Below are 27,319 nucleotides of genomic sequence, written 5' to 3'. Positions count from 1 at the left end.
ATGCTCGAATCTCATTGGTTCCGGTAATTGGTGACGATTTTCGTTGAAGATAACCAGGGCCCGTGTGGGCCCGGGTAACGAGGGTGGTCTTAAAGTATTTTAATTACAAATTAGAGGTGCATAAGATGGTGAATCAAACAAAGACGGGTGAAACAAACTCCTATTGAACTTTTTCTTAATTGTTTTATGTATACTTCCGCATCCGGAAGATGGCGGCCTCCATTGAGTGATTTGGTTTTTGAAATATTTTTTCAAATGCTAGAATCTCATTGGTTCCGGTGTTTGGTGACGATTTTCGTTGAAGATAACCAGGCCCGTGCGGGCCGAGGTTGGTCTTAAAGTATTTTAATTACAAATTAGAGGTGCATAAGATTGTGAATCAAAAAATGACAGGTGAAACAAACTCCTATTGAACTTTTTAAAATTTGTTATGCATACTTCCGCATCCGCAAGGTAGCGGCCTCCTTTGAGCGATTTGGTGCATCAAAGCTTCGAATTTTTTTTTTTTTTTTTTTGTATACAAGATCGAGGCTCGTGAAAGAGCGAACATTAATCACACAGAAAGACAAACCGACACATAAAACATAACATCGGGAGCGGTAGACAAGATGGGGAGAGAGGGGGAAGGACACAAACACAACATTTGAGAGCAGGGACCGAGAGACATGGAGACATCGAGAGATCTGAGAGAGGGCGAGGGCTTTGGGGGGGGGGGCATGGGAAGGGGGCGGTGGGAGAGGTATAAAACATATGGACACTGCCAGGACTTCCAGGAAAGAAGTTGGAATTTCAAACAAGGTGGATCTGGGGTGAATTAGCGGGGGTAGAAAAGATCAAGGTTTTGGATGGGGGAAGATAAGAGATGGTGGTGAACAGCTGTTTTAAAGACCTGGAGGGAGGAGTGGGATTGAAGGGAGTGAGGGAGTTTGTTCCAGAGGCGGGAGAAAAGAGGAATGAAAGAGTGAAGGTGAGCAGAGAGCCGAGATTTCGGCAGTTTAACCATCAGAGGGTTGCTGGCAGATCTTGTGCGACCTGTAGGAATATTTGGGGGACAGAGCACAGAGAGAGCTGGGGGTGCAAGGCCGGAGAGGAGTCGGTAGAAGACAGAAAGACCACCTACCTGCCTGCGGTGAGTGAGTGAAAGGCCCTCAGAGATAGCTTCATCGCGGGAGATTCCAATAATTCTGAAAGCTTTGGTTTCAACAGCGTGAAGCCGAGCTAGGTGTGAGGCAGGAGCACCGGCCCATAGGGGAGAACAGTATTCCATTGAGCTGCGGATGAAAGCCTTGTATGTGGTGAGGAGCTCAGGTGTGCCGAGGAAGGACTTCGCACGACGGAGGATGCCCAGTCGGCGACTGGCTTTGGAGGCCAGCTTGGAAATGTGGTTTTCCCAAGAAAGATCATGGCAGATAGTGAGACCCAAAATCTTGAGCGACAGAACTTCTTGGAGAGGATTGTTGAGAAAGTAGATGGGAGGGTTGTCCAGTCGATCTTTTCGGAGAGACATAGTAAGAGTGTGAGATTTGTCAGGATTGAAAGACATGTTCCACTTGTTTGACCAGTCTGTGATTTTGTCCAGGTCTTCAGAGAGTGAGGAGGCAGCAGACTGCCGATCTGAGGGAAGAGGAATGGCGCGGCAGAGAGTGGAGTCATCAGCAAAGAGATAGAGAGGATTTTCGAGAGAGTCAGAGAGATCATTGATGAAGAACAGAAAAAGCACGGGGCCCAGAACACTGCCTTGGGGAACTCCAGCCTGAACAGGAAGAGGAGATGAGAGAAACCCATTCAGGGCCACACGTTGACGACGACTAGAGAGGAAGTCCGCCAGCCATGCGTGGAGATTTCCATGGATACCAAAGGAGGAGAGTTTGGTGAGCAGAGCGGGGTGCCAGACCGTGTCGAAGGCACGTGATATGTCGAGGGAGACAGCTCTAATTTCCTGTTTGGCATTGAGGACCTCCATCCATTGTTGAGACAGCAGAAGCAGCATGTCCAGAGTAGAGTGACCTGGTCTGAAACCAAATTGATGATCAGAGATCAAGCCATTGGAGAAGAGGAAAGATTTCATATCCGAAGCAATGATGGATTCCATGACTTTGCTGATAATTGGGAGCAGGCTGATTGGTCTGTAGTTGCTAGGATCTGTTTTTGCACCTTTTTTGTGCAAAGCGGTGATGTTGGCTGATTTCCAAGCAGATGGCAGTTGACCTTGAGCAAAAGAGAGGGTGAAGAGAACAGAGAGAGGGTGAGATAGAGCAGCAGAGCAGGATTTTAGGACCCGTGGGCTGATGCCGTCGGGTCCAGTTGCAGAATCAGAGTCGAGGGTTGACAGAAACTTTTCCACCTTGTCAGGAGGAAAGGACACGGAGTCCAGGAGCAGCAGGGTACGACTGGGTATGGTGGGTACAGAGAGGGATGGGTTTGGGACACAAGATTTAGAGGCAAACACAGAGTTGAGGCATTCAGCTTTTTCACGTGCGGAGTCAGCTGTGTAGCCGTTTGAGGTAAGGGAGGGGATGGAGGGGGAACAAACACCAGAAACGGATTTGACCAGACGCCACCAGGATTTGGAAGAGGGAGACAGATAAGAGAGTTCGGTCTTGAGAACGGAGAGATATTGTTTCCTGGCTCTCCTGAGGGTGGACACACACTTGTTTCGGGCTTTGTGAAAGGAAATTAGATTTCCTTCCGTTGGATTTGCTTTCCAGGAGACGAAGGCAAGTTGTTTCTGGGCAACAGCCTCACCACAAGATTCCATGTACCATGGACGGGAGGAAGGGTATGACAACTGAAGACGAGATGGGATAAATCTGTGCATGAGAGAGAGCAATTTACTTTGGAAGAATTCCCAGGATGAGTTGATATCAGAGGTGGTAGAGATGGGAGACCAGTCCAGATGATTGATGGCTGCTTGAAGACCGTGCCAGTTGGCCTGAGTGAAATGCCAGACTAGTCGACGCTGAGCAGGCTCCCTGAGGATGGTCAGAGAGATGTCCACTTTAACAAGGACATGATCAGATGATCCGATCGGAGCAGAAGAAGAGCAGCAGACATTTTCAGGGAAGTTAGTCATAACCAAGTCCAGAAGAGAAGATGTTCCGTTGACTGAGATCCGGGTCGGGAAATTGACAGATTGTGTCAGTCCCAGTGAGTCGCAGAAGTCCTTTGCTGAGGAGCCATGGCTGGTGAGAGAGGTACCCACACCCAGCCAACTGGCATGATGACAGTTGAAATCACCACATATGAGGAAGAGAGAGTTGGGATGAGTAGATAGAAGTTGGTCCATATTATCAGACAGCGAGATGTAGATGGAGTCATCACTGTTTGGTGGACGGTACAACACACATATGAACAAGAGGTGGGAGCGAAGGGGAAGCCGTAGCCAGAGGTATTCCTGGGGGTGAGGTGGAGAGAGTGCAGTGCAGGGCGAGTGAGGAAGAGAGTTTTTGATAAAGATAGCAACCCCGCCTCCAGGACGAGGCTCAGGTCTATCATACCGGAGGAGGGAGTAACCCGGGAGAGATACTATGGAATCAGAGACATCATAAAGGAGGAAAGTTTCTGTTAAGCAGATCACGTCTGGTTTGACAGAAGCAACCTGTATGGAGAGATCAGTTAAGTTTGAACGAAGGCCCCGGATGTTTGAGGTCCATACCGTTAATGAAGAGGAAGGGGGAGCATCAGATACAGAACAGGGGGGAGGAGGGGTAGGGTAAGATGTGGAAGAGGTGGAAGAGGTAGGGAGAGCTGTTGAAGGTGTGTCAGAGATTTCAGAATAGCTCGGAGAAAGGGAAGGATGGGGCGGACAAAAGGTTTGATGGTGATTGGGTGAGCCACAATGAGGTGTTATTTGAGGAGGGGGAAGAGCGAGGCAGAAGGTTGGGGGAGATGGAGGTGAGAGTTTGAAGGGGGAAGAAGCGGGGAGGACGCTTTGAGGAGGGGGAGTGAGAGGGGGGAAATTGAGAAGCAATGAGGGTGGGGAGATTTGAAGGGGAGGGGTGAGGGGGGAGTTTGGGAGGGAAGGGACAAGGGGAGGGATTTGAAAGGGATGGGATATGGGGGAGATTTGGAGGGGAGGGGTGAGGCAGGAGTCTAGGAGGGGAGGGGCGAGGGGGCGTCTTGGCGGGGAGGGGTGAGGGGGTAGTTTAGGAGGGAGGGGGCAACGGGGGAGATTTGAAAGGGATGGGTGATGGGGAAGATTTGGAGGGGAGGGGTGATGGGGATGATTTGGAGGGGAGGGGTTATGGGGAAGATTTGGAGGGGAGGGGTGAGATTGGATTTTTGAAAGTGTACGATTTATGGGAAACGAACATTTATTGCAAAATGAGTTTCTTGTGACCTTCGAGTTAAAAATACGTTTAAGGACGCTGGATGGAGGATGGAGTGCAGGAGAGTTTAGGGAATGTAGAAAAAAGGCACTATAGGAGATGGCTATTTTTTTGGGGATGAATTGATTTGGTGAGCAAGTCGAAAGCAGCCTTTTAAAGAAGAAGAAGAAAAAGGTGTTATAAAATATGACGGAATACATAACTTGAGGGGAAAGTGTAAACATTGAAGGTTAATGAGTGAAAACTATCTGGGGAAATGGGGGAGAAACACGTGGTCGAAGAACGAACGAACGAATAAGAATGAATAAACGAATGAGAACAGAGAAGGAAATGTTTGTTTTTTTTATTTTTATTTTTTGAGTTGAGATTTACACAAGGAAGTAGGCTATGGGTGAAAAGACTGGGAATACAGAGAACGAAAGTTATTGGATCACAAACGACGGACCGCTGAGAGAAAAACAAAGCCTCAAGGTTGTACAGTGCACACTGTACAAGGCCTCAAGACACGACACGAATTAACACGATTTTCAATACAGGTATGAAAGATTTGTGCCGAAAAATCTTCGTCGGGACACAATATACGTACAACACCATAAATAAATACAGTTTTAACGAAAATACAAATGGGAACAATCACTTAACTTCGATTTCAAATTGTTCGCGACGCGGCAAAGGCCTTGCTCGCGACACGGCAAACAGACGATCAATTTATGAAAGATAAACACCGAGAAACAACCAAAGTTGCACACAATAACTTCACACACCGAAAGATAAATACAGTTTCGACAAAATACAATTGTGAACAGACTTAACTTCGAAAAACGTGGAGACCGCGTGGAGCTTCGAAAATCCCTCCCACCGTCTCCGAGATCTCGCGAGACCTCTCGCGAGAATTCTCAAGGGATCCAGCAAAATATGGCTTTTCAACATAATACGTACGCGTTCATTCACAACACCGGCTTCGCCGGCTATAACAGGAGCCAGCTTCTAAATCCAATCTCCATCCATCCATCTGTTCAGGGCGGGGTTTATGCAAACAGCCAATCAGATCAGTTCCCTCCGGGCTGGGCGGGGTGAAGAGAGGCGGGACCTGCAAATATTTTCTTTATTTCCGCCATGTTGTTTTGCGTTTTACGTTTTAGCATGTAACGACCGAAAAAGTAACGACCGAAAGTAACGAACGAAAAAGAAAAAAAGTAACGACCGAAAAAACGTTTTAGCATGCACATAGTGGTGCTGTTTCATGTTTATAGATACGTATTGGTGGCCACATTCATTATCCGTTGCAATTAGGTTACTTTAACTTGAATCGAAAAGTAATGCCTTTTAAATAGAGAATGAAGAAAATATGAAATAAACAGCTGCCCAGCTTGCCGATCTAGCACGATAAATGCGGTATAACAATCATAAGCACACATCTGTTATGCCACTTTTTAAATAACTAGTACACCCATTCCCTATGGGAGCGGCAGGAAGGCCCAGTCCTCTATATAAAATACACAGTATATATAGATTCCAGTAGATCTAGGGTAGGCCCTCAACAACATCGGGGGTGTGTTCATTTAGCAAGTTTCATGTGGAGTGCTTGCCAAGTGGCTTAAGCATTCGAGCAAGCACTCCATTCAAAACTGATGATAAGGAACGGCTGGCATAGCAAGCGCTAACGAGCTGCTTCGTAACCATACACACCCTGGGTTTTCTCCTTTTCAGTTTAGTGTTAATCAGCAGAAGCGACTGTTTCAAAAGGTAATCATACGTGCTTGTGGTATATAATATTTTTACTTTTAATAGGGGTGCTCCCACCAAAACAGCACAATAAGCTGTTTATAAACGTTAACAAACGAACGAATGTTTGTTCAAGGAGGAAAAAAACCCTTTGGGAGGGGGACAAATATATTCGCGACAACCTTCATTGTGTGACCCTTAGTCCTCCTGTTAAGTTTGATGGAGATTGAATAGTAACGACCGAATGTATCGGAAGGTCAAAAATCGTCAGACAAACAGACAGACACCAAATTGCTTATTTTAGTTTGTTGATAAAGGTTATTTTTTATTTTTTATGTATGCGTCTTTTCTCTTTCTCAGTAAGTTGTTCTTTAGTCTTTCTCGTAAAGGATTAATCCGTCAATTAAAGCTGCAAAATGAATGGAACGTAATTACTACATTGTTTGTTTAACGTAATGTAATATTTCATTATTTTTTTTCGTATACAAGATCGAGGCTCGTGTAAGAGCTAAGATTAATCACAAAAAGAACTGACACATAAAACATGTGATAAAGGGAGCGGGAGACAAGATGGGGAGAGAGAGGTAAGCACACAAGTACAACATTTGAGAGGAGGGACATCGGGAGATCTGTGGGAGGGAGAGGGCTTGGGGAGAGGAGGCACGGGAAGGGGGGATGGAGGCACGGGAAGGGGGGGGACAGGTATAAAACACGTGGACTTCGACTCTTGGAGAAATATTTAACTTGGACTAAATGTTTTTTTTGTTGTGACTTGTTAGATTTTAACGTTAACATGTGTACACGATCAATGAATGGACCATGTACATGTTTAGCAAAATACACGGATATGCACAGGCCTAGCTGTTACCATGCTGAAATATATAATGCAAACAATGTCATGCTGGTGAAATGACACAAATAAGTGAAATTATAAAACTATAGAACAATATGTTGTCATGTTTTTTTCTGAGACAATCAGTAAAATATATTCCAGATTCTTTCTGCAAAAAGAGAGCTGTCTGCCTTCTGGACACAAGTGGTTAATTTCCAGCAATGTGTTTCTGCAGGGCAGCCCAGGACAAAAGGGAGACAAAGGAAAACTTGTGAGTTCGTAAAAAACAACATGCTGATTGGTGCTGTTTGTACGATTAACCATAATAATATATTAATAAAAGGGAAGTTCTGTTCAAATCTTGATTTTCTATTTCCGATTGAAGTTTTGTTTGCTTGAGTGGCTTCGTAGGTGAGTGGTTGAAGACCTGTTCCATTATTTTCAATGTTTCGTGTTCCATTCCCGTAGTTACTTTGTTTTAGTTTTCACACACTGTGATGAAGAGCAACTGTGTTGGGGATTAATTTTAGCCACGGAAACATTCACAACTTGTCACTGTGTGTGTTTGAGCTCAACCAGCACTTTCTGCAAGGCAAAAATGATTCCTGACCTCTTCTTGCATCACTGATCAATTGGTGGAGAATTCAGTAATATTTGTTAGTACAAAAAACATAACTGGAAGTAATTTCTGGCAAAGGCCATAGCTTTGTAATGTACTTGTAGCCAAAGATTGCTTTTTGTTTACACTTAATTTGACCATTTCTGCCCCCTCCCCTGCCTTCCCCTCCCCACAATGCACAAGACTACATCGCTCCATTTGAGTGGAAGTCCATGGTACTATCAAAGTAGCTTGGTCTATTGATATCCAGTGGCTCACAACTGGGTCCTTTATGCCCATTCGGATATTGAGGGCCCCATTAGGTTGGGAACATGAACACTTAAATTTCATCATAATGAGCTGAAAATGTGTTTCTGCAGATGTTTGGCATCCATAGATACCTCTACATCTTGTCCTTTTAGTCTTTCCTGAATAACGCTTCAACTTTGTGGAAATTTCTTCAAGTGAAACAGTCTAATGGGTCAATTTAGCATTCAAGCCATGGACCAATTTAGCCATGCCTAGAACCAAATGCCCATCTCACCACTCTGTTGGAAGATAGAGTAAATATATCAGAACAATGAATGGAATCAACATAACATTAATTTAGGTATGGTAACCGCCGTGGGAAGTAAGTGGAAGCTGACAACAGCATTTAACCCTTCATCGGGAAGCTGCTTCGGGTGTTAACCATTCAAAAAGAGGAAGATGGGATAGGGCTGATTTTGGGTGGTGGTGAGTCAGAGGCATTATAGTCAGCTGTTGGGGAGCATGTTGGGGGTGAGAATGGCTCATTTGATAAGCAGGGTCTGTGTTCAGGAGTTAAGAGTCAAGGGAACTTGGACACTTTATGGAGCAGCTCCTCAGTAAAATTATTTAGACTTGGTATAATGGCGCTGTTAGTCACAAGAGACTCAATGTAGAATGAAACTAGAACGGCACTCTTCGACATCACCACGTCGACCGATATGCCTCCACCCACATTATTACATCATTATAATAATTGTACCAAGTTTGCTTTAAATCCATTCAGCTGTTCTCAAGTTATCATATTTTTATCCTTCAGCCGTTCTCAAGTTATAGACCTATTACAGACTTTGACCTTTGACCTCTTGACTCCAAATTATAATCAGTTAACCTTTACATCATTATAATAATTGTACCAAGTTTGCTTTAAATCCATTCAGCTGTTCTCAAGTTATCATATTTTTACCCTTCAGCCGTTCTCAAGTTATAGACCTATTACAGACTTTGACCTTTGACCTCTTGACTCCAAATTATAATCAGTTAACCTTTACATCATTATACATACCTGTACCAATTATTTATTTATTTTTATTATTATTTTTTGTATACAAGATCAAGGCTCGTGTAAGAGCTAACAATAATCACACAAAAAACAAAACAATAAACGGACACACAAAACATACAAGAAAGGGAGCGGGAGACAAGATGGGGAGATAGAGGGGAGCACACAAGTACAACAGCAGAGAACAGGGACAACGGAAGACCTGTGGGAGGGAGAGGGCTTGGGGGGAGGAGGCATAGGAAGTGAAGGGGGGGGGGGGGGTTGTGGGAGAGGTATAAAATATATGGACACTGCTAGGACTTCAAGGAAAGAAGTCGGTATTTCAAAAAAGTGGATCTGGGGTGAATTAACGGGGGTAGAAAGATCAAGGTTTTGGATGGGGGAAGATGAGAGATGGTGGTGAACAGCTATTTTAAATACCTGGGGAGAGAAGTGGGATTGAAGAGAGTGAGGGAGTTTGTTCCAGAGGTGGGAGTAAAGAGGAATGAAAGAGTGAAGGTGAGCAGAAAGTCTTCATTTTGGCAGTTTCACCTTAAGAGGATGGCTGGCAGATATTGTGTGACCTGTAGGAATATTTGGGGGACAGAGCACAGAGAGAGCTGGGGGAGCAAGGCCGGAGAGGAATCGGTGGAAGACAGAAAGTCCATCAACCTGCCTGCGGTGAGTGAGTGAAAGGCCCTCAGAATCAGCTACATCGCAGGAGATTCCAATGATTCTGAAAGCTTTGGTTTCAACAGCGTGAAGCCGAGCTAGTTTTGAGGCAGGAGCACCAGCCCAGAGGGGAGAGCAGTATTCCAGTGAGCAGCGGATGAAAGCCTTGTACGTGGTGAGGAGCTCAGGTGTGCCAAGGAAGGACTTCGCACAACAGAGGATGCCCAGTCGGCAACTGGCTTTGGAGGCCAGATTGGAAATGTGCTTTTCCCAGGAAAGATCATGGCAGATAGTGAGACCCAAAAGCTTGAGTGACAGTACTTATTGGAGAGGATTGTTGAGAAAGTAGATGGGAGGTTTGTCCAGTCAGTCTTTTCGTAGAGACATCGTGAGAGTATGAGATTTGTCAGAATTGAAAGACATATTCCACTTGTTTGCCCAGTCTGTGATTTTGACAAGGTCTGCAAAGAGTGAGGAGGCTGCAGACTGCCAATCTGAGGGATGAGGAATGGAGCGGCAGAGAGTGGAGTCATCAGCAAAGCGTTAGAGAGGATTTTCCAGAGAGTCGGAGAGATACATTGATAAAGACCAGAAAAAGCACTGGGCCCAGAACACTGACTTGGGGGAACTCCAGCCTGAACAGGAAGGGGAGATGAGAGAAATCCATTCAGGGCCACATGTTGACTATGACCACAGAGGAAGTCCGCAAGCCATGCGTGGAGATTTCCATGGATACCATAGGAGGAGAGTTTGGTGAGCAGAGCAGGGTGCCAGACCGTATCGAAGGCATGTGATATGTCAAGGGAGACAGTTCCGATTTCTTGTTTGGCATTGAGGACCTCCATCCATTGTTGAGACAGCAGAAGCAGCATGCCCAGAGTAGAATGACCTGTTCTGAATCCAAATTGGTGATCCGAGATCAAGCCATTAAGACCAGTTTACAGTGGGAATTGAGGAAGGAATTCATGTGTTTTCCAACTGGACATGGGTGGAGATGCTACAAGTGAAGGAACTGCTACTGATAACATGATTAGTAAGGCTCGGTTGCAAAACTTAATTATAGGAAGGGAAAAGTTTTAAAATATTCTGTGCCAAATATTCTGGGAGTTTAAATTATAAGATGGAAGAGCCTGAAGCTGATGTCGACCAACGTGTAGAGTACAATATAGTTGCGGTAAGTGACACTTGGTTTGGAGAACAGGAATATAAGGCTACAAGATGTAGAGATGTGATACGAAAGAGAAAATGAAGGGCAGCCTAGCAATCTGAGTAAAAGACAATTTTGAGAAAAGGTTGACACTAAAGAGGGAATTAATGTAGAGGATTCTGTTGGGCTAGATTTCAGGGATTGTAAGAATAGTAATATACTTGCAGGACACTTTTATAGAGTGCCAAGTGTGAGGGAAGAACAGGTGTGCTGTCCTCCCTATGCGTAACGGTCCATACTTCGACAGCCAGCCAAACTCCATTCATGAACAACATGGGAGTCAAGGAATAGCCTCCAAGCTCCAAGTGATTTTAATGAAGGCACACAAGCTTGCAGTCGATGAACAAGGAGTAAAACTGAAAAGGATATGAAATACAGGACAATTACTAACGAGGCTCCAAGCAGTGCAACAACAACAACAACTAGAACGGCACTCGGAAGAGAGCATACCTCCGCCAGGCTGAACAGTTTATGTTTTGTATCCCAATGATAAGCTCGATCTGGATTCAGATCTGAACCAAAATCGAATCGGCTTGTTCTTGTCACCTACCCAAATCATCCACCAAGTTTTGTCATAATCGATCCACAACTGCTCACAGACAGACGGACAGACAAAAACTCACAACCGATGTTTTTTAAATTCTCATATCCGGATCTGGATCTTCATCAAAATCGAATTTCAGGAAGGCAAACCTTGAGGGTAGGAGGGTAGGATTAGGTGCTCTTGATTGGACCAAAATAACCGTAAATAGTGGTGCTGGAAAGTGAAAAATAGCTCAACAGAAAGCGAAAAGGGATGAAAATCACCACCAAATTAACTTGATGTTTCGTTACACAACAAGCAGCAGAACCAGAAGAGGATCCTAGCACATCTGCTGATGCTGCTACTGCTCTTGGTGCCATAGGAGGACCACTACAGGAGGAGTACAACCTCTGTCTTATGACCATTAGTCCCCCTGACAAGTTTGGTTGAGTTTGGTTAAATAACGACATATGCAGAGACAGATACCAAATTGCATAGTTTAGTGTGATGACAGGGATCCCACTGGGCCACTATTACGTTTTGCATGGGGCCTCCAAAGGACTAACGCCACCACTGCCTTCTCCCTACTCTCCCCCCATCCCGACACTCTTTCCCATAGTAAAGTTAGGTTGATAAACTTAGATTGAATTGATATGTTGGATATGTAGTGCAGTTGTAGATGAAGCTTATCCACCATACATGACCATTATGGTGGACGAGACTTTTCTGGCCTGACTTGGCTAGTGAGAACGAGTTTGAAAGGTTAACAGGGAGGAAAAGCATCATAGATTAGATCAAAATTAGGAGGTGGAGATGAATTGTTCACGTGTTGTACATAGAGGATCAAGATATACCAAAAATAGCAATATGCTGGGCACCTGGGGGGAAGAGAAGGGTTGGACGGCCAAAGAGACCTGGTGAAGTACCGTTGAGAAGGAAATGAAAGGAATGAAGGTCATGTGGAACAAAATTGGAAGGTGGGCCCAAGACTGACGAAAATGGCAACAGTTCCTATAAGAAGCTCCATATGCCAGGTGGCATGATTTTATAATAAGCAAGCAAGGTGGGCGACTTTGATGGGCCTAATAGCATCCTCCTCCATCCAATTTCCTTGTGTATCCTTTTGTATGCTAAGCACGGCATTCTCACGCCAACGTGCTCTCCTATCGCCCATCCCACTGATGCACCCACCTCAGCCTCACTTCCACCCTATATTAACCCTCGCCCCTATTCCTCTTTTGCTCCAACAAAGGTTAGAGCATAACATCTCAGCTTCGCTTTGCTTCCCTCCCACACCATTTATCATACCTCAATCAATGCTGCAATGCTCCAAAGCCAGTCGCCGACTGGGCATCCTCCGTCGTGCGAAGTCCTTCCATGGCACACCTGAGCTCCTCACCACATACAAGGCTTTCATCCGCAGCTCAATGGAATACTGTTCCCCCCTCTGGGCCGGTGCTCCTGCTTCACACTGTTGAAACCAAAGCTTTCAGAATCATTGGAATCTCCTGCGATGAAGCTAACTCCGAGGGCCTTTCACTCACTCACCGCAGGCAGGTTGGTGGTCTTTCTGTCTTCTACCGACTCCTCTCCAGCCTTGCTCCCCCAGCTCTCTCTGTGCTCTGTCCCCCAAATATTCCTACAGGTCGCACAAGATCTGCCAGCAACCCTCTTATGGTTAAACTGCCAAAATCTAGGCTCTCTGCTCACCTTCACTCTTTCATTCCCCTTTTCTCCTGCCTCTGGAACAAACTCCCCCACTCCCTTCAATCCCACTCCACCCTCCAGGTCTTTAAAACAGCTGTTCACCACCATGTCTTATCTTCCCCCATCCAAAACCTTGATCTTTTCTACCCCTGCTAATTCACCCCAAATCCACTTTTTTGAAATTTCAACTTCTTTCCTGGAAGTCCTTGCAGTGTCCATATGGTTTATACCTCTCCCACCTCCCCCCAAGCCCTCTCCCTCCCACAGCTCTCTCGATGTCCCTGCTCTCAAATGTTGTGTTTGTGTCCTTCCCCTTCTCGCCCCATCATGTCTACCGCTCCCTTTATTACTTGCAAAATCGGAGATTTTTCAAGCATATTGGTCGGTTGTGTTTGTGGTTCTGTCTGTCTGTCTGTTTGTCTGTCTGTCTGTTTTGTCTGTTTGTCTGTTTGTTTGTCACCGGCCCACAGGTCACAATTTTCAACCGATCTTCACGAAACTTCACCAAATGGTAGAGTTGGTCAAAAGCAAGAAGCCTATTGTTTTTGGGGTCAATAGGTCAAAAGGTCAACATAGGCCAAAGGTCACCAACTTTGCTAAATTTCTAAAATCCTCAATTTTCATCCGATTGACTTGAAATTTGAAGAGGACTTGCAAATCTGGTCAATAAATTCAACCACCAAGTATTTTTGAGGTCAACATAGGCCAAAAGGTCAACATAGGCCAAATTTCTAAAATCCTCAATTTTCATCCAATTGACTTGAAATTTGAAGATGACTTGCATATCTGGTCACTGAATTCAAGCACCAAGTATTTTTGAGGTCAACCTAGGCCAAATGGTCAACATAGGCCAAATTTCTAAAATCCTCAATTTTCATCCAATTGACTTGAAATTTGAAGATGACTTGCATATCTGGTCACTGAATTAAACCACCAAGTATTCTTGAGGTCAACATAGGCCAAAAGCTCAACATAGGCCGAATTTCTAAAATCCTCAATTTTCATCCAATTGACTTGAAATTTGAAGAAGACTTGCATATCTGGTCACTGAATTCAACCAAAAATTATATTTTAGGTGAACATAGGCCAAATGGTCAACATAGGCCAAAAGGTCAACATAGGCCAAATTTCTAAAATCCTCAATTTTCATCCAATTGACTTGAAATTTGAAGAGGACTTGCATATCTGGTCACTGAATTCAACCACCAAGTATATTTGAGGTCAACATTGGCCAAAGAGGTCAACATGGGGCACATTTCTAAAATCCTCAATTTTCATCTGATTGACTTGAAATTTGAAGAGGACTTGCATATCTGGTCACTGAATTCAACCACCAAGTATACTTGAGGTCAACATAGGCCAAAAGGTCAACATAGGCCAAATTTCTAAAATCCTCAATTTTCATCCAATTGACTTGAAATTTGAAGAGGACTTGCATATCTGGTCACTGAATTCAACCACGTATTATATTTTAGGTAAACACAGGCCAAAAGGTCAACATAGGCCGAATTTATAAAATCCTCAATTTTCATCCAATTGACTTGAAATTTGAAGATGACTTGCATATCTGGTCACTGAATTAAACCACCAAGTATTCTTGAGGTCAACATAGGCCAAAAGGTCAACATAGGCCGAATTTATAAAATCCTCAATTTTCATCCAATTGACTTGAAATTTGAAGAGGACTTGCATATCTGGTCACTGAATTCAACCAAAAATTATATTTTAGGTGAACATAGGCCAAATGGTCAACATAGGCCAAAAGGTCAACATAGGCCAAATTTCTAAAATCCTCAATTTTCATCCAATTGACTTGAAATTTGTAGAGGACTTGCATATCTGGTCACTGAATTCAACCACCAAGTATACTTGAGGTCAACATAGGCCAAAAGGTCAACATAGGCCAGATTTCTAAAATCCTCAATTTTCATCCAATTGACTTGAAATTTGAAGAGGACTTGCATATCTGGTCACTGAATTCAACCACGTATTATATTTTAGGTAAACACAGGCCAAAAGGTCAACATAAGCCAAATTTCTAAAATCACCAATTTTCATTTGATTGACTTGAACTTCTAAGGGGATTTATATTTATGGTCACTGAATTCAACCACTGAACAACTGAATTCAAAGATTGTAAATTTTAATCTTCATGAAATGGACAATTTGCTGTATCAATGGAAAACTTTGGGGGGGGGGGGGGTGTATTTTGCAAGTATCGTGCTGCGCATGACGTCTTCTTGTTTTGTGTTTTATGTGTCGGTTTGACTTTTTGTGTGATTAATGTTAGCTCTTTCACGAGCCTCGATCTTATGTATAAATGATCCTGGTTATTCCATCCATTGCCCTATCTGTATGCCAATGCAGATCATCACGATAAAAGTGCAGTTTTTCATTCAAACTCTATACATGACCATTGTGTGTTAAGCTCTATCAAAAGTAATATCCATTTTTAAACACCAATAATCGTTTATTTGTTTTTCTGTCACCTCTGTCCTCTTTTAGGCTGATGGGCGGCAGGCCTTTTTAGAACTACAAGGTGACCTACAGATACTTCTACGTCGTGTCACCCTGCTCGAGGAGATGGTGTGGCCTGGTAGGCAGCTGGCACATCAACGTAGAAAAATCAACGAGAATAAGAAGAAAAAATAGGGTTTATTTTATTATTATTTCTATTTCGTATACAAAGTTGAGGCTTGTGTAAGAGCTAAAAGCAATTTTGGAGATTGGGTTGGACAATATCAAAAGCTGTTTGATAAAGATTGGGTTTGCGATATCAAATGCTTTCTATCAGAGATCGGGTTGGCTACATCCAAAGGTTTCAATTAGAGGTTGGAATTACAATATCAAAAAACATGTCTAATACAGATGGGGTTGGCTCTATTAAAAGTGTTCAGATAGGGACTAAATTGGAAATAATGAAATCTTTCAGAAAGAGATTAGTTTCACTCTATCAAAAGCTTCCCAATAGCTATTGAGTTCTCTATGTCAAATCCTGCTGATATAAATTTGATTGGCTATTTCAAAACCTGGTGTAAATTTGATTTGCTATTTCAAAACCTGATATAAATTTGATTGGCTATTTCAAAACCTGATATAAATTTGATTGGCTATATAAAGGCTGTTTGTTAGATTGTGTTATCTCTATTAAAAGCTTACCATTGGAGGTTGGTACGGCTTTATCTAAAGGTATTTATTTCCTAATTCCAGCACAAAACTAGCTTTTTGTGTTGGTGGTAGAAAAGAATGAAAACATATGAATACTAGAACGGCACTCGGTAGAGCGCATACCTCCGCCAGGCTGAACAGTTTACGTTTTGTATCCCACTGAAAGGCCGGATCTGGATCCGGACCTGAAACAAAATCTAATCGGCTTCTCCTTGTTACCGAACCAACTCGTCCACCAAGTTCAGTCATAACTCGTCCATAACCTTTTCAGATATCCTGCTATATGTCAGTTCTGGCCATATCTCCCAATGGTGAAGATTCACTTAAAAAATTCTACTAGCCGGATCTGAATCCGGATCTTCACCAAAATATAATCATTTCATCCTTGTCACATAAACTACCTCTCTGCCAAATTTCGTTTGAATCCATCCACAACTATTTGAGATATCTTCTTCACAGACAAGCAAAAAAACAAGAAGACGTCATGTAAAGCATGATACTTGCAAAATCCACCCCCCCCCCTCCAAAAAGGTTGCTCTTGATCCATCAAATTGTACATTTCATCAAGATTAAATTGACAATCTTGATCAAAGCTCGGGTCAATAGGATGAAAAGTGACGATTTTTCAGATGAAAATTGATGATTTTAGAAGTTTGACTTAGAATTTACCTTTGACCTTTTGACCTCAAAAATAGTTTGTTTCCCAATTTAGTGACTCAATGTGCAAATCCTGTTCAATTTTCAAGTCAATCGGATGAAAATTGATGATTTAGGAAGTTTGACCTTTGACCTTTTGACCTAAAAAATAGTTACTTTTTCAATATAGTGACGCAATATACAAATGCTATTCAATTTTCAAGTCAATCGGATGAAAAATGGCGATTTTAGAAATTCGACCTCCAGATGACCTTTGACCGCAATCAATAGGTTTCTCAATTGTGATGACCTCTACAACTTGGTGAAGTTTCATGGCGATCGGTTTAGAATTGTGAGCTGTAGGCGAGTGACAAACAAACAAACAGACAGACAGACAAACAAACAAACAAACTAGAACGGGCACTCGGTAGAGCGCATACCTTCGCCGCAGCTACTGTTCTGTACTTGGCATGGGAGTGTAGGGAACAGAACAGTGAACAGTTTGGTGCTGATTTCATGCAAATCGGATAAGAATTGACCGAGTTATGACAAAAAACGCACATTTTGCAAGGTCGTGACCCCCCTGACCTTTGACCCCCAACCGCTAACAAGGGTAATGTCTTCACTGGGTCATGTCGTATATCACAAGATCGGGCATTGAATTCTGAACATTTTGGCATTCGTTGCATGCCAATTGGATAAAAATTGACCGCGCTATGGTAAAAATACGATTTTGACCTTTTCGTGACCTTGACCTTGACCTTTGACCCGATTGCTCCCAAAATCTAATCAAATGTGTCCCGTATAATAACCAATCATCCCACCAAATTTCATGCAATTCGGTTGAATACTTTTTGAGTTATGCGAATAACATACACACACACACACACACAGACATACAAATAAATACACAGCGATCAAAACATAACCTTCCGCTTTTGCGAAGGTAACAAGGAGACGTCATGCAGAGCCTGATACTTGCAAAATCCGCCCCCCCCCCCCCCAAGGTTGCCATTAATACAGCAAATTGTCAATTTCATCAAGATTAAAATTGATGATCTTGATCAAAGCTCGGGTCAATAGGATGAAAAGTGATGATTTTTCAGATGAAAAATGATTTTAGAAGTTTGATCTTGAGTTGACCTTTGACCTTTTGACCTTAAAAATAGTTGGTGTCCCAATTCAGTGAGGCACTCTGCAAATGCTGTTCAATTTCAGTCAATCGGATGAAAATTGATGGGGTTTTTTCAGATACAAATTGATTATTTTGGAATTTTGACCTTGAGTTGACCTTTAACCTTTTGGCCTAAAAATTGTTGGTTTTCCAATTTAGTGGCAATATACAAATGCTGTTCAATTTTGAAGTCAACCAGATTTAAAATGGCGATTTTAGAAATTTGACCTCCAGATGACCTTTGACCATTGACCTCAAAATCAATAGGCTTCTCAACTGGGACGACTTCTACAACTTGGTGGTTTCGTGACGATCATTTTAGAATTGTGACCTGTAGGCCGGTGACAAACAAACAAACAAGAAGTCGTCATGCAGAGCAAGATACTTGCAAAATCCGCCCCCACCGCCCCCCCAAAAGTTTTCCATTGATACAGCAAATTGACAATTTCGTGAAGATTAAAATTTACGATCTTGATCAAAGCTCGGGTCAACAGGATGAAAAGCGACGATTTTTCAGATGAAAAATGATGATTTTAGAAGTTTGACCTAGAGTTGACCTTTGACCTTTGACCTCAAAAATAGTTGGTTTCCCAATTCAGTGAAGCAATATGCAAATGCTGTTCTATTTTCAAGTGAATCAGATGAAAATTGATGGGTTTTCAGATGAAAATTGATGATTTTGGAAGTTTGTCCTAGAGTTGACATTTGACCTTTTGACCTCAAAAATAGTTGGTTTTCCTATTTAGTGACACAATGTGCAAATACTGTTCAATTTTCAAGCCAATCGGATGAAAATTGATGGTTTTTCAGATGAAAAGTGATGATTTTGGAAGTTTGACCTTGAGTTGACCTTTGACCTTTTGCCCTAAAAAATAGTACGTTTCCAAATTTATTGACTCGATATGCAAATGCTGTTCAATTTTCAAGTCCATCGGTTGAGAATTGATAGCTTTTTAGATGAAAATTTATTATTTTAAAAATTTGACTTTAAGTTGACTTTTGACATTTTGACCTCAAAAATAGTTCATTTCCCAATTTAGTGACTCAATATACAAATGCTATTCAATTTTCAAGTCAATCGGATTTAAAATGGCGATTTTAGAAATGTGACCTCCAGATGACCTTTGACCTTTGACCTAATAATCAGTAGGCTTCTCAAGTGGGACGACTTATACAACTTGGTGAAGTTTCGTGACGATCAGTTTAGAATTGTGACCTGTAAGCCGGTGACAAACAGACAAACAGACAGAACCACAAATGGAACCGACCAATATACTTGAAAAATCTTCGATTTTGCAAGTAACAAGAAGACGTCATGCGTAGCACGATACTTGCAAAATCCGCCCCCCCCCCCCCCCCAAAAAAAGTTTTGCATTGATACAGCAAATTGTCCATTTCATGAAGATTAAAATTGACAATCATGATCAAAGCTCGGGTCAATAGGAAGAAAAGTGACGATTTTTCAGATGAAAAATGATGATTTTGGAAGGTTGACCCTGAGTTGACCTTTGACCTCAAAAATAGTTGGTTTCCCTATTTAGTGACTCAATGTGCAAATGCTGTTCAATTTTCAAGTCAATCGGATGAAAATTGATGGTTTTTCAGATAAAAAGTGATGATTTTGGAAGTTTGACCTTGAGTTGACCTGTGACCTTTTGACCTAAAAATAGTATCTTTCCCAATTTAGTGACTCGATATGCAAATGCTGTCCAATTTTCAAGTAAATCGGTTGAGAATTGACGGTTTTTTAGATGAAAATTAATGATTTTTAAAATTTGAACTTGAGTTGACCTTTGACCTTTTGACCTCAAAATAGTATGTTTCCCAATTTACTGACTCGATATGCAAATGCTGTTCAATTTTCAAGTCAATCGGATTTAAAATGGCGATTTTAGAAATTTGACCTCCAGCTAACCTTTGACCTTTGACCTCAAAATCAATAGGCTTCTCAATTGAGACGACTTATACAACGTGGTGAAGTTTCGTGACGATCGGTTTAGAATTGTGACCTGTAGGCCGGTGACAAACAGACAGACAGACAAACAGACAGACAGACAGACAGACAGAACCACAAACGCAACCGACCAATATACTTGAAAAATCTTCGATTTTGCAAGTAACAAACAAATGAAAAATCACTCATAAGAGTGACACTTGGCAAAACAGAACAAAGTAGAATGGCACTCAGTACAGCATCTTTTGACCTCAAAAATAATTAGTCGTTGAATTCAGTGACCTGATATGCAAATCGTCTTCAAAGTTTAAGTTAATCAGTTTAAAATTGACAATTGTAGAAATTTGGCCTATGTTGACCTTTTGGCCTATGTTGACCTTAAAAATAGTTGGTGGTTGGTTTCAGTAAGCTGATATGAAAATCATTTTCAAATTTCAAGTCAATCGGATGAAATTGAGGATTTTAGAAATCTGAAATTGTTGTTGACGTTTGGCTTATGTTGAACCTTTAACCTATGCTGATCTCAAAAACAGTTGGTGGTTGAATTGAGTTAGCTGATCTGTAAATCACATTCAAATTTCAAGTCAATCGGATGAAAATTGAGCTTTTCAGGAATTAAAGAAAAGTGGTTGACCTTTGGCCTATGTTGACCTTTTGGCCTACGTTGATCTCAAAAATAGTTTGTGGTTGAATTCAGTTAGCCGATATGTAAATCCTCTTCAAATTTCAAGTCAATCGGATGAAAATTGAGCATTTTAGAAATTTGAAAAAAAGTGGTTGACCTTTGGACTATGTTGACCTTTTGACCTCAAAAATATATGTGAATTTTTCGGACCACGAACTCTACCATTTGGTGAAGTTTCGTGAATATCGGTTAAAAACTTTAACCTGTAGGCAAGTATAAGTGAGCGGACAGACAAACACACACACAAACTGGGAGTAATCAACATACTTGCAAAAAAAAAAACGTTTTTTTTGCCAAGTAACAACAAACGCAACCGACCAAAACACTTGAAAAATCTTAGATTTTGCCAGTAACAAACAGACAGGGGTGAAAACATAACCTCCATCCACCTTTGGTGGTTAAGGTAAAAATGGTTCAAGTTACTCGCTGTAAAGGATCAGAAGGTGCTCACATTTTGGGCTTTACCCTACAACGGGTAAAAAGAGAAAGACAGGAAATGGTACATGTTTGATATCGGGTGGGTGAAGCCACCAATGACCTCACTGTTGACATGCTGCAGGTGAACTGTGCTGCTCACCTGTAGCACATCAACAGTGATGTTTATTGTTGACATCAGCCATCCTATATCAACCACTTCCCATTCCCATCTCTCTCTCGCCCCAGCAGATGGGTCAGTACCTTGTAATCCTTTACGGTGAATAACTCTATTTTATTCTTTTTTATATCTAAAGCTAGTCATACTGTGTGTAAGGAGGGGAAAGGAAGGAACTTGCAAACATATCGGTTGCAGCACTGACACCACCTGTTGTGGTTGGATATTATCAGAACCCCTGCCACTGGAGGATCTAGATTCCCTGGAAGGCTTCACACAAATGGATATGAGATCGGGTCAAACGTCAAGGAGACGACAAAAGCTGAGAATGAACTCTGAAGAGTGACATCTCCACAATAGATTCATTCAGACCACACGTTGGATTCCAAGAGTTACAAAGAGGTTTGCGAGGATGAAGCGTCCACATCTATCAATGCCTCATTTGCACCATTAATTATATCATTCCAAAGGGAGTAACCATGGGCTGAGCTGGCCATATCTACTTCCTCACAGGCAGGAACTTGATTAAGCAACTGCGTGAGAGAATGCACAATGTAATTTGACAAAAGTCTGGGATTATAATGATGTTACTCAAGCAACTGTTCTGGACTGTTCCACCCCCTGGAATGAGATGGGAAGCGTCTTGCAGGAACATTTTCCTGGCCTTGTTGAAGCTGGGGTTTCCTTACGGAAGCTGGGATTTATGCAGAAGGTGGAACTTAAGCTGTCCCAGCCTTTGGGCAAGGGTTAGGGGTAGATGAAAAACACATATGAAGACCTTTTACTATAAAGTACCCACAAGGAGGCCTGGGAGGAGTGGGGCAAGAATTCAACCATTTTAACATGTCTAACAAATATATAGGCCCCTTTAAATGTCCACCATTTTAATTCCTACATCATCCATTGTGTTTCTGACATTCTCCATTAAACAGTGAGTGGCCTTATGACACGAAATGTCTAAAACTTGAGAGTGCTATCCAACTTTGATGTCATTGGCCCCTCTGTTTTGATTGACAGCAGCCCTAATTGTGAATATTTCAACCATAAACATGTCTAATGTGCCACACGTGAATCAGGAAGTACATGACATTGAATCACAGCCTTCAATGGACTTCCACCTGGAAATAAACATTTTGCCATTTTATCATTTAATCTTTTTCCTGTTTTGTTTCATCTTGGAAAGCATCTGTCATGATTCAATGGCTATTAGCAAATTTAAATTTGGTTTGAGATCGTGTGATGGAGAACCTGGTAAGTTGGACTCTACCATTTTATAGGGAATGCCAAATGGGGTACGATAGTGTGATGTTGTCGTGTTTTTGCAGTGAATCACTTACTTTAAGTTGTGACGTAAAAACGAATTGTGAGTTTATCCTGAATCACCATTGAAAAGTGTTTAAAACCCGAGCATTTGAAGTCGAATTGCTGTGACCTGTATAAGAAATGTAGGTAGGGTGGAAATGACAGTTAATTCTTCTATCTGTACCACCTTACCTCCCCCCCCCAACCCTCCCCCGCCCCCCCCCAAATCCTGCACCATCACAATGCCTCCACTTATTCTCTAACTGTGGGACCTCAAGCATCCGGACCTTCATTCCAACCTGACAAATCTCTCAATCCAGGCCACTGCCGATAAGCCGGACATCTGTTTAACAGAATCCTTCCTCCCATAGGACATCCCCGACTCCTTAGTGTCTCTCCCTGGCTATTGTCTCCGATTTTACCTGAATCCCATCCCGGCAGCGGAGTTGCGCTGTACATCAAAAATTCCATTTCACACTGTACTGCTCTTACACCTCCTAAATCCCAGGAGTACCTCTGGCTGCGACTTGCCATCCCATCCCACCTCATGTTTGTCTGTGTGTTGTCTCGTCTTCCCAACAGTGACTCTCCATCCACATCTCTCTCTCAGACGACATGGACCAACTATTAATCACTCATCCCAACTCTCTCTTCCTCATATGTCATGACTTCAATTTGGGATAAACCTGTCTGGGACCCGTCAGAGAGCTGTCACCATGCTAATCGGTTAGGTATTGGTAACTCTCTCACCAACCATAGCACTTCTGCAAAGGACTTCTGCAACTCCATGGGACTGACTCAATCCGTCAATTTCCCCACCCACATTTCTCATAATGGAAAATCTTTCCTTCTGGATTTGGTCATGACCAACTTCCCCGCCAATGTATCTTGCTCGTCATCTGCCCCAATTGGCTCATCTGGTCAAGTACTTGTGAAGGTCAACATCTCTCTGGCTATTCTCAGAGAGATGCCTCAACGCCAGCGAGTCTGGCATTTCACTCGGGCAACTTGGCAGGGAAAACAAGCAGCCATCACATTTCAGGATTGGTCTCCTATATGTACCGCCCCTGATATTTATTCATCCTGGGAATTCTTGCACAGAAAACTGCTCTCTCTTACGCACAGATTAATCCCATCTCATCTTCAGTTATTTTACTCATCCTTGCATTCGTGGTACTCTGAATCCTGTGGTGAGGCAGCTGCTTTAAAAGGACTTGCTTTAATCCAACCCTAGGCAACCGAAGATCATTCCACAAAGCCTGAAACAAGTGTGTGTCCACTCTCAGGAGAGCCAAAAAAATCTGTCCAATCTCAAGAATGAACTTTCAGACTTGTCTCCCTCCTCTAAAACCTGGTGGCACCGTACTTGTCAAGTCGGTCTCTGGTGTGTACTCCCCTTCCATCACCTCAAATGGAATCACGGCCGACTCCTCTCATGAGAAGTCCGAATGCCTCGATTCTATGTTTGCTATAAAATCTTGTGTCCCTAACCGCTCTCTGGCTGTACCCACCCTTCCTAGTCATACCCAACTGCTCTTTAAGTCTGTGAATTTTGCACCTGAGAAGGTGGAAAGGTTTCTGGCAACCCTCGACTGACTCTGCAACTGGACCAGATGGCATTACCTCACCTGTCCTAAATATCTACTCTTCTGCTTTTGCACTTCCTCTCTCTACCGTTTTCACCCTGTCATTTTCCACAGGTCATCTTCCCTCTGCTTGGAAATCAGCCAACATCACAGCATTACATAACTAGAACGGCACTCAGTTGAGAGCATACCTCCACCAGGTGAACAGTTTGCGTTTTGTATCCCAGAGTAGACCAGAAAATCACAATACAGAATGACATTTAATCAAAATCATCCGTCCACAACTTTTTGAGATATCCTGCTGTGTATCGTTTTTGGCCCTATCTCCTAATGGTGTGAAGAATCACTTAAAATTCTACGAGCCGGATCCGAATCCGCATCTTCACCAAAATTGAATCGATTCTTCCTTGTCACACACCCAACCGGTCCACCAAGTTTCGTCCAAATCCGTCCATAACTTTTGAGATATCCTGCCATGTATCGTTATTGGCCCTATCTCCCAATGGTGAAGAATCATTTAAAAAAAATTCCCCTAGCCAGATCCGACTTCGCATCTTCACCAAAATCTAATGATTTTGTCCTTGTCACATATGTTACCTCTCTGCCAAATATTGTCTGAATCTGTCTACGAATTTTCGAGATATCTTGTTCACAGACAGACAGACAGGGGTGAAAACATAACCTCCATCCACCTTTTGTGGTGGAGGTAATGAATGCTCTATTTTGAACAGAAATCGGAACATGAATCGGAAAACGAACCTGAAGTTTAGCAGTACCTTGGCCCGGAAATAAAAAAAATTACTGCAAATTAATTAAAAATGAAATACAGATATATTTAATTCAGATAAGTATTCGACCCCCTGAGTCAAAACTTCATAGAAGCGCCTTCGGTAGTGATTACAGCTTTGAGTCTTCTTGGGTATGTCTGTATCAGCTTTTCACATCTGGATTTGGGGAGTTTCTCCCATTCTTTCTTGCAGATTTGCTCAAGCTCTGTCAAGTTGGATGGGGAGCGTCGGTGAATAGCAATCTTCCAGTCTTCCCACAGATTCTCAATGGGATTAAAGTCTGGGCTTTGGCTGGGCCACTCAAGGACGTTCACATTCTTGTTCTGAAGCCATTCCAGTGTTGCTTTGGCCATATGCTTGTGGTCATTGTCGTGTTGGAACGTACTGTAAATCTTCGCCGCAGTCTGAGGTCTTTTGCACTCTGAAGCAGATTCTCCTCAAGGATTTGCTTGTATTTGGCTCCATTCATTGTTCCCTCTATCCTTACGAGTCTCCCCATCCCTACCGCTGAAAAGCATCCCCATAGCATGATGCTGCCACCACCATGCTTCATGGTAGGGATGGGGGAAGAGAGGGGGGTGGAGGCCTCATCACATACATTCACAATTCCATTCTATACAGAGATATCACGCAAGACACAAAAGCACTTCTACCACCAGACAACACCCTTGAACTTCAAGCTTTCAAAATTAAAACTGGTAACAAAAAAGAACACACAAACATCATAAACATTTACATACCACCATGCACATCCCCACCTGTAACAACCAAATATTAACCATAATTGCAGAACCTATGTTCCCTCCCAAACACCATCATCGGAGGGGACTTCAATGCCAAAGGCATGGCCTGGTACACCCATCACGAACCAAACTCCAGAAGCAAAACCATTGCCACACAACTAAATTCGTTATTTATACTTAACAATCCAGACAAACACGCGCACGCACACACACACACACACACACACACACACACACACACACACACACACACACACACACACACACACACCACATCAAGCCGATTTAATAACTAATCACCAGACATAACATTCTTTCCTCCATCACTTTGCACCACAACCACGTGGAGAACAATACAACAACTCCCTTGAGATCACCTACCTATCATCATTACCATAAACACAACTATAGGCCTCAACACAAACAAAAACAAATCATTCACCAATTACAAAAAAGCAATGTGGGACAACTTTGAGCATGACAATGAACAAAAATTCCAACAACTTAACAATACCAACATCACTTAACAGCTTAACAATACCAATCTGTGCTCGGTTTCTATCAGACATAGTGTTTTGCATTCAGGCCAAAGAGTTCAATTTTAGTCTCATCAGGACCACAGAATCTTTTGCCAGATGCTCTCAGTCTTTCATGTGACTTTTTGCAATCTCCAGATGTGCTGTCATGTTCCTTTTTCTCAGGAGTGGCTTCCATCTGGCCTCTCTCCCATAAAGCCTTGATTTGTGAAGTGCTGCAGAGACTGTTGTCCTCCCTACAGGTTCTCCCATCTCATCCAAGGAACTCTGTAGTTCTTTAACCCAAAGAGTGGTCTTTGGGTTCTTGGTCACCTCCCTGACCAAGGTCCTTCTTGCCCGGTTGCTGAATTTGGTCGGACAGGCATCTCTAGGAAGAGTCTGGGTAGTTCCATATTCTTTCCATTTCCTAATGATGGAGCTCACTGTGCTCTTGGGAACTTTTAACACTCTATAAATAGTTTGATACCCTTCCCCCGGACCTATGCCTCCTCACAATTCCATCTCGGAGTTCTAGAGTTTCTGCTCTGGCATGCACTGTTAATTGTGAGACCTTCTATATAAAGATGTGTTTCTTTGTAAATCATGTCCAATCAATTGATTTTGCCACAGGTGGAACCCAATCAAGTTGCAGAGACATCTCAAGGATGATCAAAGGAAATTGGATGCACCTGAGCTCAATTTGTAGTGTCATAGCAAAGGGGTTGAATACTTATTAAATCAAGACATTTGAGCTTTCAACTTTTAATTAATTTGTAAAAACTGTTGAAAAAAAGAAATTTCGCGTTGACAATATGGGGTATTATGTGTAGATCAGTGACAAAAAAAATCTCAATTTAATCCATTTTCAATTCAGGCTGTAACACAACAAAATGTGACAAAAGTCAAGGGGTGTGAATACTTTCTGAAGGCAATGTATATGTTGCTGTTGCTAACGTAAATCCTTTTCTAATTGAACAAGTTAAAAAGTTTAGAACAATTCGGTTGAATAAAAAATGTTTTAGGATTAAATGCCACAATAACTAAGAAGGCACCAAGAGAAAAAGGGAAATAAATCTCTTTAAGAAAATACCTGTTTCAGATTTTCATACTTTATGATTTTTATTATTGCAGTATTTACAGAGAACTCCAGAACTGTGAATGGGCAATAACACTATAATACAGCAGGCAATGGTTTTGATTAATGATATTGATATAAATAAATTAAAATCTAATCCATTATCTGTTTTTTACATTTAATTAACTCCTCCATTAGTAACTGGAACGGCACTCTATATG

The 27,319-nt window shown here is 42.3% G+C and overlaps 1 protein-coding gene across 5 annotated transcripts in view; it reads left to right on the top strand.

The window, feature by feature from the left end:
- LOC137430089 (uncharacterized) overlaps nucleotides 1-22,239 on the top strand; it is a 214,287-nt gene extending 192,048 nt beyond the window's left edge. For 3 of the 5 annotated variants that reach the window (XM_068120629.2, XM_068120631.2, XM_078780136.1), the window contains 3 exons: nucleotides 7,121-7,156; nucleotides 15,386-15,476; nucleotides 21,323-22,239. In XM_068120629.2, the coding sequence (XP_067976730.2) occupies nucleotides 7,121-7,156; nucleotides 15,386-15,476; nucleotides 21,323-21,435 (240 nt within the window). In that variant the 3' untranslated portion in view covers nucleotides 21,436-22,239. The remainder of the gene's footprint in view (nucleotides 1-7,120; nucleotides 7,157-15,385; nucleotides 15,477-21,322) is intronic. The other 2 variants (XM_078780139.1, XM_068120630.2) reach the window with 2 other exon arrangements.
- Nucleotides 22,240-27,319: the final 5,080 nt, after the last annotated feature.

Source organism: Myxine glutinosa, chromosome 6 (genome assembly GCF_964187855.1).
Source record: "Myxine glutinosa chromosome 6, kmMyxGlut1.1, whole genome shotgun sequence".
NCBI lineage: Eukaryota > Metazoa > Chordata > Myxini > Myxiniformes > Myxinidae > Myxine > Myxine glutinosa.
Note: the sequence above shows the minus strand (reverse complement) of the source record. Positions and strands in the feature narration are given on the sequence as shown.